Raw genomic sequence first — 14,157 nt, 5'->3', positions numbered from 1 at the left:
TTTTATATATTTGAACATGGCTATCATATCACCCCTTAACCTTCTCTTCTCCAGGCTAAACATACCCAGCTCCCTAAGCCGTTCCTCATAAGGCATCGTTTCCAGGCCTTTGACCATTTTGGTTGCCCTCTTCTGGACACGTTCCAGCTTGTCAGTATCCTTCTTGAACTGTGGTGCCCAGAACTGGACACAGTACTCCAGGTGAGGTCTGACCAGAGCAGAATACAGTGGTACTATTACTTCCCTTGATCTAGATGCTATACTCCTATTGATGCAACCCAGAATTGCATTGGCTTTTTTAGCTGCTGCACCACACTGCTGACTCCTACCAAGACTCCTAGATCCTTTTCACATGTACTGCTCTCAAGCCAGGTGTCTCCCATCCTGTATTTGTGCCTTTCATTTTTTTTGCCCAAGTGTAGTACTTTACATTTCTCCTTGTTAAAATTCATCTTGTTTGCTTTGGCCCAGTTGTCTAATCTGTTAAGGTCATTCTGAAGTGTGATCCTGTCCTCTGGGGTGTTAGCCACCCCTCCCAATTTGGTGTCATCTGCAAACTTGCTCAGGATGCCCTCAAGACCATCATCCAAGTCATTGATAAAGATGTTGAACAAGACTGGGCCCAAGACAGAACCCTGTGGCACCCCACTAGTCACTACTCTCCAGGATGAGGAGGAGCCATTGATGAGCACCCTTTGAGTTCGGTCAGTAAGCCAGTTACAAATCCACTGAATGGTAGCATTGTCTAGCCCACATTTTACCAGCTTCTTTACAAGAATATCATGGGGCACCTTGTCAAAGGCCTTGCTGAAATCAAGATAGGCTACATCCACAGCGTTCCCTTCATCTACCAGGCTTGTAATTCTGTCAAAAAATGAGATCAGATTAGTCTGACATGACTTATTTTTCAGGAACCCATGCTGACTTTTAGTGATCACAGAGTTTCTTTCTAGGTGCTCACAGACTGTTTGCTTAATGATCTGCTCTAGAATCTTTCCTGGTATTGATGTCAGGCTGACTGGGCGGTAATTGTTTGGGTCCTCTCTTTTCCCCTTTTTGAAAATAGGGACAACATTTGCCCTCCTCCAGTCTGCTGGAACTTCGCCTGTTCTCCAGGAATTTTCAAAGATTATTGCCAGTGGTTCTGAAATCACCTCTGCCAGTTCTTTTAATACTCTTGGATGTAGTTCATCTGGCCCTGGAGACTTGAATACATCTAAACTAGCCAAGTATTCTTGTACTACCTCCTTACTTATTCTGGGCTGTGTTTCCCCTGCTGAATCATCTGCTCCATATTCTTCAGGTCGGGCGTTGTTTTCTTTCTTGGAGAAGACTGAGGCAAAGAAGGCATTGAGGAGTTCTGCCCTTTCTCTGTCCCCTGTTTGCGTTTTACCATCTTCTCCTCTGAGTGACCCCACTGTTTCCTTGTTTTTCCTGAGGGAGACCGTTCCACTGCCGGACAGCTCTTACTGTCAGAAAGTTTTTTCCTGTTTAGTCGTGTCACAGGCGATGCGTTGCGACTACTCTAGAGTAACGACTCTCCAGACCTTTGCCTTTTCATGCTTTTATTAAGTGCAGGCTATTTACAGTGCTAGAGCTATACAGGATACATCCGCTCAGTCTGACCCAGAACCCTGGAATGGCACGCTCCGCGTCCTCTTCCAACATAAGAGTCTGGGCACCCCAAATCTCCTCCCGCGTTTCCTCCTGCGTAATTCCGGAACCGGAGGGAAAAAGGGTCTCCTTTCCATGTTTTCCTTCTCCCCCTCTTTCCCCTCTCTCTCTTCCTGTCCCACGTGCAGCAGGGGCTCTCCTATGCTGCTAGAGCCCCGTCTCCTCCTTCCTCCTTGGACTCTTCCCCCTCCCCGCTGACGCTACTGCTGGTGGAAGAGCTGCTCCTCATGATGGGGGGGGGCTCTCTGTATCCTTTCCCCCTCACAAGTCGGAATCTCCTTTCTTGCAACTTGAAGCCATTGCGTCCCTCCATAGCTCTTTCGCTGCCCCTGCTACTATCCTTCAGGACACACTGACCACAGGCTCTTCACCACAGAATCTCAGATTCTAAGTCTTTCCAGCAAGTAAGATTTGGGGCTATGAGATATGAAGCCAAAGCTTCGAGGAGTCTGAGTTGGCAGTTTTAGACCAAGTCAAATGACTGGTCCATATAGATCAGTGTTGTCCTTCCTGGTTGCTAAGAGTTCTCCAGGCTTTCAGAGGCAGGGGTCTTTACCAGCCCTGCCAGAATCCAAGCCTGTTTGCATGCCAGCATAGGATCATAAAAGTGTACAAAAAGCTCAATTTATTGCATAAAATCTGCATTCCACTTTGCCTGGCCGGAATGTGAACAGAGAGACTCTGGATCAGGCCAATGCCCCATCTAGCCCAGCACCCTGTTCTCACAGCAGCCAACCAGATGCTTGTGGGAAACCCTCCCCTCCATGGATATGCCTAATTCGCTTCTGAAACCATCCAAGTGGGTGGCCATCACTGCCTCTAGTGGGAGAGAGTTCCACAGTTTAACTGTGCGCTGCGTGAAGAAATACTTTCCTTCCTTCCACCGATCCTGAATGTGTTCTTGAACTGTGGCGATGCCTCTGGTTGGAGGGATGGGTGTTCATGCATATTTTTAGAAGCATCCAAGCTTTACGTGGCTGGTACGAAACGCCCCCCAGGGTCACCGCACCATTCAGTTATCTTCTTTTCTCTGCTGGCTGCACATACTGTGTTTTCCCCTCCATAAGACACACCTTTTCCCTCCAAAGGAGGAAGAGAAAAAGTAGGGGGGGTCTTATGGAGCGAATGCCATAGCTCCCACCCGTCCCTCCTCACACCTCCCTGCGAGCGAGGAAAGCGTGCCTCTTTAACCCCATCGGGGCCGGCCGTATCTGCGCCGCTGCTGCTTCCCGCTCGCTGGCTCCGAAATGGTGGATGCGCTGAGGCTGGAAGAGTCGCCCTTTCCACAAGGATTGGGACACAGGTGGAAAGGGTGACTCTTCCAGCCTCGGCACGTCCACCATTTCGGAGCCAGCGAGTGGGAAGCGGCGGCAGCGGCACGGACATGCCCAGCCCCGATGGGGTTAAAGAGACTCGCTCCTCCCTCGCTCTTTGCTGGGCAGAGGCGCTGTGCCTCACCCAGAAAAGAGCGAGCGAACATGTCCATGCCGCTGCCACCCGCCTTGCCTCTCCTAACTGCTGCTCCTATGAGAGGCAGGCAGCGGCGAGAAACGGCAGCTTTCGAGGAGCGGCTGAAACGGTGCTGCTACTGTTGCTGCCGCCGCCTCTCCTGCTCGGGACCAGCGGCGGCGGAGGGGGGGGGATAAGCGGAAGAGGCGGCGGCAGCAACAGCATCACTGCAACCAGCCCGGCCTTGGCCCCTCCGCGCCCTCCTCCTCGCCGCCCCTCAGCTCGCCTTTGCCCCTGCCGCCTCGCCGCCCTGCGGGGCCCTCATGCCACCCTCGCCCTCCTCCCCCTGGCCGCTTCCACCACCTCCTCACTCTCCCCACAGGTTAGGCACGCAGGAGGGCGAGCCAACCGACGTTCCTGTCTCTTTTCTCTCACCCCCCTTCAATGACAGCCCTTGGAGTCTAGCCAAAAGCTGAGCAGCTGATGGGCAAGTCATTGGGAGTGAGACAAGGGACACTAGCGATAACAGAGGCTGCCTTTGGGGGAGGGGAGAGATAAAAACACATGGATCCTCAGGCCACAGCATGAACCACAAAAAAATCATACACCCACTGTTTCGTTCAGAATATTTTTTCCCATGTTTTCCTCCTCTAAAAACTAGGTGCGCCTTATGGTGTGAAAAATACGGTGCTTCCTCCTGTAGCCCCTAGTTCACCCCTGGGAAGTGGCCCTTGCCAGGCTGGCCACAAGGGCATGTGGCCCCTAGGCTGGAAAAGTCCCCCCACCTCTTGCCAAGGCATGCCAAATTCTAGAAGTCCCAATAGTCAGTCTCTCTTGTATGCCTCTACAAAAAGCCACGTTGCTGCCTTGCAAGGGATTATAGGAAATCAATGCCATACAACATTTGAGGTATCACTTCATTACCAAAATTTTTCAGTGCCGAGTCAAACCCTTTGGAAAATAAAATAATTCGCCAGTGTCCCTATCATTCTCTGCGCTTTGATTTCCGCTGCCTCGATGGTGCCACTTCCAAGATAACACAAACAAATAATTCCAAGGTATTTTAAGGCATGGCTTTGCTCTAGTTGATCCCATCTCCATTCATATTAATAGACTCTTAGAGCTGGAAGGGAATACCAAGGGTCATCTAGTCCAGCCCCCTGCAATGCAGGAATCTTAGCTAAAGGATCCTTGACACTAAGCCATCCAATCTCTGCTTAAAAACCTCCAAGGAAAGAGAGTCCACCAGCTTTCTAGGGCAAACATCCCCAAACTTCGGCCCTCCAGATGTTTTGGACTACATTTCCCATCTTCCCCAACCACTGGTCCTGTTAGCTAGGGATCATGGGAGTTGTAGGCCAAAACATCAGGAGGGCCGCAGTTTGGGGATGCCTGATCTAGGGACAGCGTTCCACTGTCAAACAGCTCTTACTGCCAGGAAATAATTCCAAATGTTTAGTTGGAATCTCCTTTCTTGTAACTTGAAGCCATTGGTTCGAGTCCTACCCTCCAGAGCAGGAAAAAACAAGCATACTGAGAGCTACGTTTCCCCCAGAAACAATTATTTTAGTCTTGGAGGAGATGGATACCTGCATCAACCGTATTTTACCTCACAGAGAAATGCCGTCATGTCAGGTAGGGGTGAGTGGTCTATCAATAAATCGCCTGAAACCAATTTGAAGTTAAGATTGCTTGGTTGGCTTCATAATGACAGTATATCACCACGAGGGGCCATCGCTAGGAAGGACATGCTGGAGCGATTGCTGGGAACCACTGGAGGGTTATTTCGCTCCTCTTGCTCCCTCCCTCCCTAGCCCAGGACCTCAACATCATGATATACTGGTGCATTGCGATAGTGAAGTTTGCGATTTATCACAATGTTGGAAACCAGATTATTGCAAAATCCTAATGTTAGGTGGCCACAATGTGAAGGTGCGAACAGTACAGAGCTAAAAAGCACTCCTTAAATAACCAATGTACACCAAAGCATTGTACGAGGATACCTGTCTGATGGCCTGTGAAAAGTAAAACAAAACCCACCTGGTTATCAGACCTGGAAACTGAAAGACGTTTGAGACGCTTCAGCCTCCCATACGAAGTCTTCCAAAGGCTGTCTATAGGACCAAGGCACTTACCATGACGGTGATGCCATCTTTCTCCAGCGGAGTCTTGTCATAGGTAACTTCGCAAACCCTCACGACTGTCGTCGCACCGTATTTCTTCAGGTCCTGCGCAGGAGGGGAAGAAGGGGAAAGGAGACTTTAGCTCGCCTGGCCCGGCCTGAATCATGGCTTCGCAGACTGACCACAAGGGTCATCTTGTCCAATCTCCTGCTGTGCAGGAATCTTTGGCCCAACGTGGGTCTCGAACCTGCAACCCCGAGATTAAGAGTCTCACACTCTGCCAACCGAAAACCCAGTTCAGAAAGCTGTTTTGCTTCAGTGAGGCAGGAGTCCTGCGACGGTCCCTTCCAACTCTATACAGTTCTGATTCCATAAAACTCAAATGCGGACTAAATAAAACAAGAGATCTCTTATTTGAGGGGCAGCCGCAGCTCGGTGGTAGAGCTTTGCACCCCGGGTTCAATCCCTGATGTCTCCTGTTAGGTAGCAAAAGAAGGCAAAGATCTTTTGTCAGTGAGCCACTGAGATACGAGAAGTCAGAAGGCAGCCTGCTTAAGTTCAGAAGGCAAGGGCATGAGCTGCATCCTGATCAAGGGAAGTTAAAGTGCCACTCTATTCTGCCTTGGTCAGACCACAACTGGAGTTCTGAATCTTAAGAGTTGGAAGGGACCCCCAAGGGTCCTCTAGTCCAGCCCCCTTGCAATGCAGGAATCCCAGCTAAAGCATCCAAGGCAGATGGCCATCTGACCTCTGCTTTAAAACCTCCAAGGAAGGAGAGTCTAACACCTCTTGTGGGAGTCTGTTCCACTGCCAAACAGCTCTGACTGGTCAGAAAGTTTTTCCAAGTGCAGTTCTGGGCACCACAATTTAAGAAGGATGTTGACAAGCCAGAATGAGTGTAGAGGAGGGCAACCAAGATGATCAAAGGCCTGGAAACCATGCCTTATGAGGAACAGTTGCTGTTTTATTCTGGATTGTTTTATTTGATGGTTTCAATGTGTTGTAAACCAGTTTTAGATTTTTAAGCTTTAAGCTACAAAGTGGTAGAGAAATGAATACAGTAATGCCAATAATAAACTCCACTAAAAAAGATGAGTAGACAGTCCACTGTGGCGACCATAACTAGGTTTAAGGTGCCGTTTGGCGATTAGCTAATATATGGGGGACACCTGGCTCACTAGCAGTACATGTGAAAAGGATCTAGGGGTCTTGGTGGATCACAAGCTGAACACAAGCAGTGTGATGCAGCAGCAAAAAAGGCTAATGCTATTCTAGGCTGCATCAACAGATGTATAGTGTCTAGATCAAGGGAAGCAATAGTACCACTCTATTCTGCCTAGGGCTTGCCAATCAGAAGGTCGGTGGTTCGAATCCCCGTGACGGGGTAAGCTCCCGTTACTCAGTCCCTGCTCCTGAGAACCTAGCAGTTCGAAAGCACGTCAAAGTGCAAGTAGATAAATAGGTACCGCTCCGGCGGGAAGGTAAACGGCATTTCCGTGTGCTGCTCTGGTTCGCCAGAAGCAGCTTTGTCATGCTGGCCACATGACCCAGAAGCTGTCTGCAGACGAAACACCGTCTCCCTCGGCCTATAGAGCGAGATGAGCGCCGCAACCCCAGAGTCGGTCACGACTGGACCTAATGGTCAGGGGTCCTTTACATTTATACACCTTTATTTATTCTGCGTTAGTCAGGCCACACTTGGAATACTGTGTCCAATTCTGGGCACCACAATTTAAGAAGGACAGGCTGGAAGGTGGAAGGACAAGCTGGAGGGAGACCAAGATGATCAAGGGTCTGCAAACCAAGCCTTATGAGGAGCAGTTGAAGGAGCTGGGTATGTTTAGCCTGGGAAAGAGGAGACTGAGAGGCGATACGATGCCCATCTTCAAATATCTCAAGGGAAGAGGGAGCAAGCTTGCTTTCTCCTGTTCTGGAGGGTCGGACCTGAACCAATGGCTTCAAGTTACAAGAAAGGAGATTCCAAATAAACATCAGGAAGAGCTGTTTGACCGTGGGATAGAAGGTGGTGTCTTTTAAGCAGAGGTTGGATGGCCATCTGTCATGGGTGCTTTACTTGAGATTCCTGCATTGCAGGGGGTTGGACTAGATGAGCCCCGGTGTTCCCTTCCATCGCTACTATTCTATGAAGCCATCAGCCACAACTTTCTCCTCTTAGGCTGTGTGCACATTTTACCTTCAAATCACATTCCATGCGCATTTGCCCCCCCCCCCCCCAAATTATTCTGGGCAATGTAGTTTGCCAAGGGTTCTTTGGAATTGTGCCTCTACGAGGGGTAAACTACACTGCCCAGAATTCTTTGCTGGGGGGAAAGTTATCTGATTCTGCTTTAAAAGTTTCATCATGTAAACTTAGCCATAGTTCCCCCCCCCCAAAAAAATTATAGGGGCGGTTGAGATGCAAGTATTCAGACTACATTTGGCAGGAGTTTTTGACCGCTTTGGCGGTTGAGCTTGTCCAGGCAAGATCTCTGGGAATGCTGAATTACGTCACCTGATAACCAAACCAGGTGCCTGGCTTGTTCTTCTTCCCAAAAGCACCGCTTGGTATTGAGCAAAGGGATTTTACTTTGCATGAATGTACTTCCTTCACTCTGCTTTGCCAAAGGTCCCTTCCTTTGTCTCTCATGCCTTGCCCCCCCCCTAAAGCCCACCCAGCTCTGCTTAACATTTGCTGGGCAGCTTTTGCCCTCCCCTTTATACCTGGGCTTATGGCCAGGATGCTGTTTTTAGCTGTTAGTCTCTTCTCTCTCTCTCCCTCCCCCCCCCCCGGCCCCACTCAGGCCCCCAAAACAGCTCTGTTGTCCGCAGATGTTGATCTGGTTACGTGGGCAACTCGGCAAACTTGCAGCATACCTACCGGGATTAAAAATAAATGCCCTTGTTTGCCCTTTGAGAGAGAAGCAAGGAATATTGCTGCCTTCCCTGGCTGAAGTCTGTTTTCTCTAAAGTAGGACTTGGAAGCAGAACCTTGTGGAGGGAGGAGCGACTAGGCCAAGGATGGTGGACCTCAGCCAAGTGTAGCCTTCCAGACCTCTCTCTCTCTCTCTGGCCCATGAGATCTAGTAACTTCATCCTGTATTTAAAACCCATGACATCTACTGACAGCAAAAGACAGTCGTCGATGGCCCCACTTAGGATGGAAGCTGCATCGCGGGCATAGAAATCTAGAACTATAGAGTAGGGTCGTCAATCTCAACTAAGGCATCAATGACAGGTGGACATCCATCCTCTGTTGAAAAACTTCCAAGGAAGGCGAGTCCACCACCCTCCAAGGGAATCCGCTCCACTGTCCAACAGCTCTTACTGTCAGAAAGCTTTTCCTAGTGTTTAACCAGAATCTCCTTTCTTGTAACTTGATGCCATGGGTTCGAGTCCTACTCTCCAGCTTGCCAAAAGGCTTCTTAAATTGTGGCACCTAGAACTGGACACAGTACTCGAGGTGTGGTCTGACCAAGACAGAATAGAGTGGTACTATTACTTCCCTATGTCTGTTGATGCAGCCTAGAAAAGCATTAGCCTTTTTTGCTGCAGCATCACACTGCTGACTCCTGCTGGGCTTGTGGTCTTCTAACACCCCTGGATCTCTTTCACATGGCCTGCCAGTAAGCCAGGTGTTCCCTGTCTTGCATTTATGCATCCAATTCTTCCTGCCTAAGAGCAGAACCTGACATTTGTCCTTATTGGAATTCATTGGGTTAGTTTGGGCCCAGTTCTTCAATGTGTTAAGGTCACCTTGAATCCCAATTCTGACTTCTGCGGTATTAGCTACCCCCTCCCAGTTTGCTCTTCCAGGTGCAGGTTCCATTAGCAACTTCCATGACCCCCGGCCAGCAGGGCCAAGGATGGTGGGATTTGTAGTCGAGCGCCCTCTCGAGAGGCTAAAAGGTTGACCACCCCGTTTCAAATGGGCAACTTGCTGTTTTGGGGGGCTGATTGGAAACTCTCGGGGCTGAAGAATGATGACACTTTGAGCTCTTCCACTGGCTCCATGAAGACAGCTTTAACCTTGCTGGTCTAAATATTACCTTACTTTCAAAGGTAAACTCCTTTTGACTATTGACTCTGTTGGCCCAGCCAATTACAATTACAATTCAGCCAAAAAAATAATAATCTTTCTGCCAATCAGATCCCTTGTCAAGCAGGTAAGAACCACCTCCAGGAAAACAGGGGGGGGGGAGGTACCACCCGCTGGGGGACACTGGGATTACTTGGGGGTCTGTGCTAAGGGGCAAGCAGGGTGCGGAATGACTTTCGCGCTTTGAAAAGCTGGTATTTATCCAACTAAATAGTTCTAGTTGCATTCTGAATGAATGTGCAATTAATTGTTACTGTTTTGAAATTCATTGTGTTATTATCTTCCTAAGTGGCTTGTGCAAAACAATATTCTGATTGACCCTTTTTTTTACAGGGCAGGCCAAGGGGCATTGGGGATGAGTTTATGGAACTGAGGAGTCCTGAAAGTGTCTGGGAACCACAGATCTATCCAAAATGGTTTTATTTTGCAGCCTACACGGAGAAGGACGAAAGTTCAGCAAGTGAGTAACTTTTAAGTAGGCTAAACAAACGGTCCCTCCGTCTAGGAGTTGGATGTGAAGACAGCACAACAAATTTTCTGCAGGAGCAACGGTGCCAAATGTTTGTGGCTTATCTGAATTGCTGGCAGCCAAGGTCCTTGAGAATATTCCAAGTACGTCAGAACTTCAGGTAATCTTCACATACTCTGGAGCAGGCAGGGGCTCCTATGGTGACTAAGGAGGCTTTCTGAACAAGGCACCCAACATTCAAACTGAATCCCTCTCAAGTTAACAGTGAGAGAAATGTTGGGGGGAAACACACCCTTCTTTGTTTGACATGAAAGGATGTGCAACTTCAATATAATATAATATAATAATAATAATAATAATAATAATAATAATAATAATATATTATTTATACCCCGCCCATCTGGCTAAGTTTCCCCAGCCACTCTGGCTTAAGACTCTCACCCGCTGTCTTTAACTGGGACGGGAGACTCCCCAAATTCTACTCTACAGCTGTTCCAACTCCCTGAAACCCCTGGGAGCGCTTTTGGGGTGGGAGAGAGAAAAGAGTCTTAACTCAATGTGACCTTGACCTGAGATTGGACAGGGACTAGGAATCCCCTCCTCCCTTGCAACATTCCTGGAACAGACTCCTGGAAAAGTGATGTAGTTGATAACTTTTTTGGGTTGTATTCAAAGCAGTAAGTATGGGATTCTCCCTCCCTGGTTATCGCCTAAATCTGTCCTGCGGTTTCCCATAACCAAATAAAGCAGATTTGGGGGTGGCGGTAGTGTCCCTTGCGCAGGTTCCTCGTTCCCCTCGCACAATTGGCCGCTGCCCGTTGCGTTGTCCATCCCCCTCAAAAGCATCTGCTAGAGCGGAACCCCAATATTCTGGGTGGGACCTGCAAGCGGGCATTTAAAGCAATGGGCGAACGCAGAATCGGATTCGACCCCCGTGTTTCCAATTTGCTCAGGTGGACTTACCTCGATGAAGGTGTTCATAGTGGCGTTGGTTGGGTTGTGGGTGATCAGGAATCTCATGTTCTTGTAGCAAACCTCCACAGGCGCCGGGCGGTTCATGCGGGCCATGGTGGAGGGAGGAGTGGGGGTCTCAAGATTGGGTTGGAGGAGGAGGGAAAAAAAAAACAAATGCACACACACCAAAATCCAACACGCCCCCAAAGGAGGCGAAAAAGAAGAAGATGATTTGCAGGGCGAAAAAGGAAATGGAAGAGTTTGGCAAAAAGGCTAGCCTTTTCTCCACCCCCGACCAACACAAATGTTGTGCAAAATATTCCCAGCTTTGGGGAGAGCGCAGGCTGGATTCTCTAAACCATCCAGTTAAGAAGAAAAAAAGGAACCCTGTGCTTGCTGCTGAGCAATACTTCCAAAAAAATCAAAACAAAACCAAAACCTGCTGTAGTGTCAATTTCCTTTGTGTGTGCAATTTTAGACGTCCTTTGCTGCTGCTCTGCTTCCCTGCCTGGGCTCTCTACTCTCTCTCTCTCTCTTTCCCCTCTTTAGAAAGGCCTCTGCATTCGGTTAACCCCACCGGCGTCTGTCCTGAGCCATCACGTTACCCCATCTGGATATGTAGAATATTTCGGGGCAGCGATGGGGACCCGGGGCAGCTCAGGCTGGGGCAGCAGGCGGCAAAAGTCCTCCTCGGGCTGCAAGAGCCATGCACAGGAGACCTGAATGGTGAAGCCCAGCGACTCAGGGCGCCCAGTTTGGGGCGGGGAGGCGGCGTCCTTCCTTCAGCGGGCAGGATGTTGCGCGGCGCAGTGCTCAAAGCTGCGCCCGGGACCCTCCATAAATCCACAGCCTTTCAGCATACGACACAATCTGGAAGAAGGGGAAATGGGGGGGGGGAGAGAGAGAGAGAGAGAGAAAGAAGAGAAGGGTCTCTGGTCAGTGGAAGAGTCTCCATCGATAGGGACATGTTCAAGGGAAATAAGAGTTATAGCACAAAGGTGAAAATTTAAAGCCGTCACGGGCATCTAAGGACTTGTAGTTTCACCTGCCTGCTTCATGAGCTACAGAACTGACTTTCAGCCCAAAGTCCAATGAATGCAGAATCATATCAGAGGGACATCTAGCCCAACACACACTCACTCACACTCTCTCTCTCTGAAATGAACATTTCAAAACATTCATTTAAACCTTAAGTCAATGACTTCGCTCCTTCTCTTTCCGTGGCTCATTTTGCGTACCGTAACACACCTTTACAAAAACTAAACCATCCAGTAAATCCACTGTTACATCTATCAAAACTTATTAACGCCGTTGAATTTATCTTAACACTACCAGCGTTTTTAAATGAACACAGTTTTCACCCATGTATTCAGTAAACAGGTTCCAGTTTTCTTTAAATGTACATTCTTCTTTGTTCTCTTATTCCATACGTTAAATCTGCAAGCTGCCCAACTCTCTCTCAATGCAGACGGCAACTTCCTTTTTTAGATAAAGCTCGTTTATCTATGACGTTTTTACGCCTCCTTTTCCTCCAATGAGTTTAGGGTGGTGTATGTGGTTCTACCCCCCCCCCCGGGCGTTTCATCCTCAGTGTTCAAAATTTGCCAGGCGCCAAGTGCATTTTGTACCTGGCTATCTATCGGCCACTGAAGATGCCAGGGCGCCAGGATGGCACCTAACACTTCTGCCATCTGGAGCTGCATGCCTGGGGATCGTTGCATCTCGACTGTTTTCGCACACTAACACTCCCATCCTGTGGAATTCGATCTGTTATATTTTATCCGCACAATCGGAATGAATTTCAGGAAACCAAAATGCTTTTTCTTTTTCAGGCTGAGCAGGATCAGTCACCATTCAGGAAAAAAAGAGGCCAATATATGTGTGGACTGTCTCTAGATCAGAGGTGGCCAACTTCCAAGAAACTGCGATCTACTCACAGAGTTAAAAACTGGCAGCGATCTACCCCCTTCAGGTCAAGCTTTTTTTTTTTAGGAAGGAAAGCCCTGTTTTGGGGGGTTCACGTAAAAGTTGTTGAGCTTCTTTGGGAAGGAGGAAAGTGATATTGGAAGGAAAGCCCTGTTTTTGGTGGTTCAGGTCATTTTAGGGGTGCAAGGCAAAGGTGCTGAGTTTTTTTAAGGGAACCAAAGTTTTTAGCTTCTTTGGGGGGAGCCACTGATCTACCTACCGGTGATCTACCACAGACATCCAGTGATCTACCGGTAGATCACAATCTACCTGTTGGACATGCCTGCTCTAGATCAAGTAGCTTTTCTTCTTTCAGTTCTCAAAGTTCTTAACCCACCTCAAGGCTGTCCTCTGAACTAGACCAATGTTTTAACTGAGAATCAAACATTTGGAAAAAGAAGACTATAGAACCGTCTTGCCCCAAAATGGCAACCAGATGTTCCATTTCGGCGACTGCAACCTTGATTTAAAGGAGCCATTTGGCACCTAGTTTATATATATGAATTTATAGATACATAGTACAGTGGTACCTTGATAATAATAATAATAATAATAATAATAATGTATTATTTATACCACGCCCATCTGGCTGGGTTTCTCAAACTTAATCCATTCTGGATGTCTGTTCCAAAACCAAGGTGTGCTTTCCCACAGAAAGCAATACAAAATGGATTGATCCGTTCCAGACTTTTAAAAGCAACCCCTAAAACAGCAACTTAACATGAATTTTACTATCTAATGAGAAAACTGATCCATAAAATGAAAGCAATAAACAATGTACTGACTGCAGTCATACAATCAATCAATCAGTAACTGAACTGCGTTCCAACCGAACAAAAAAAGCAAAATAAATAGCAAAAACAGACAGACCTCAGCGTAACACTCAAAACAGAAGTGTGGCACTCAAATCGGAAGCGTAACGCTCAAAACGGAGCACGTTCGGCTTCTGATAAAAGTTCACAAACTGGAACGCTTACTTCTGGGTTTCCAGCGTTTGGGTTCCAAGTTGTTTGAGTACCGAGGGATTTGAGAACTAAGGTACCAAGGTACGCTGGTAGGAAGCACTATCTAAACACTTCGTTGAAAACAACAACAACAACAACAACAACAACAACAACAACAACAGGCACCCACTTTTCTATCCAGTACGGAGGAGTGTTGCACAGCAGATAATCTCTCCCCCGCTCTCTCTCTCTTTGCTAGGAAGTGGGACCCAAAAGGTTGACATCACTAGCCTGAGCATGCCCAGCCTATTCTGCTGTCACAGGATGTGACATGAGGTCACAATATGGACCAGGGAAGCCAGCCTCTAGCCAAGGGGGAGCAAGGTCTTTTTCTCTTTTGCAAACCGCTTTGAGACGTTTTGCAACCAGGAGGTGTACAAAGTTTACAAAATGAATAGGACTAAAACGACAGAAGTAGGGGGT

At 48.1% G+C, this 14,157-nt stretch overlaps 1 protein-coding gene across 3 annotated transcripts in view; it reads right to left on the bottom strand.

Annotated features, from left to right (window-relative positions):
• PTP4A3 (protein tyrosine phosphatase 4A3) overlaps positions 1 to 14,157 on the bottom strand; it is a 99,719-nt gene that overhangs the window by 18,472 nt on the left and 67,090 nt on the right. For all 3 annotated transcript variants that reach the window (XM_060277567.1, XM_060277568.1, XM_060277570.1), the window contains 2 exons: positions 10,775 to 11,635; positions 5,259 to 5,351 (listed from right to left, as the gene is read on the bottom strand). In XM_060277567.1, coding sequence (XP_060133550.1) covers positions 5,259 to 5,351; positions 10,775 to 10,879 — 198 coding nt within the window. In that variant the 5' untranslated portion in view covers positions 10,880 to 11,635. The remainder of the gene's footprint in view (positions 1 to 5,258; positions 5,352 to 10,774; positions 11,636 to 14,157) is intronic.

Source organism: Zootoca vivipara, chromosome 8 (genome assembly GCF_963506605.1).
Source record: "Zootoca vivipara chromosome 8, rZooViv1.1, whole genome shotgun sequence".
Taxonomy (NCBI): Eukaryota; Metazoa; Chordata; class Lepidosauria; order Squamata; family Lacertidae; genus Zootoca; species Zootoca vivipara.
The sequence above is the reverse complement of the archived record's forward strand: the minus strand, read 5'-3'. Positions and strand labels throughout refer to the sequence as shown.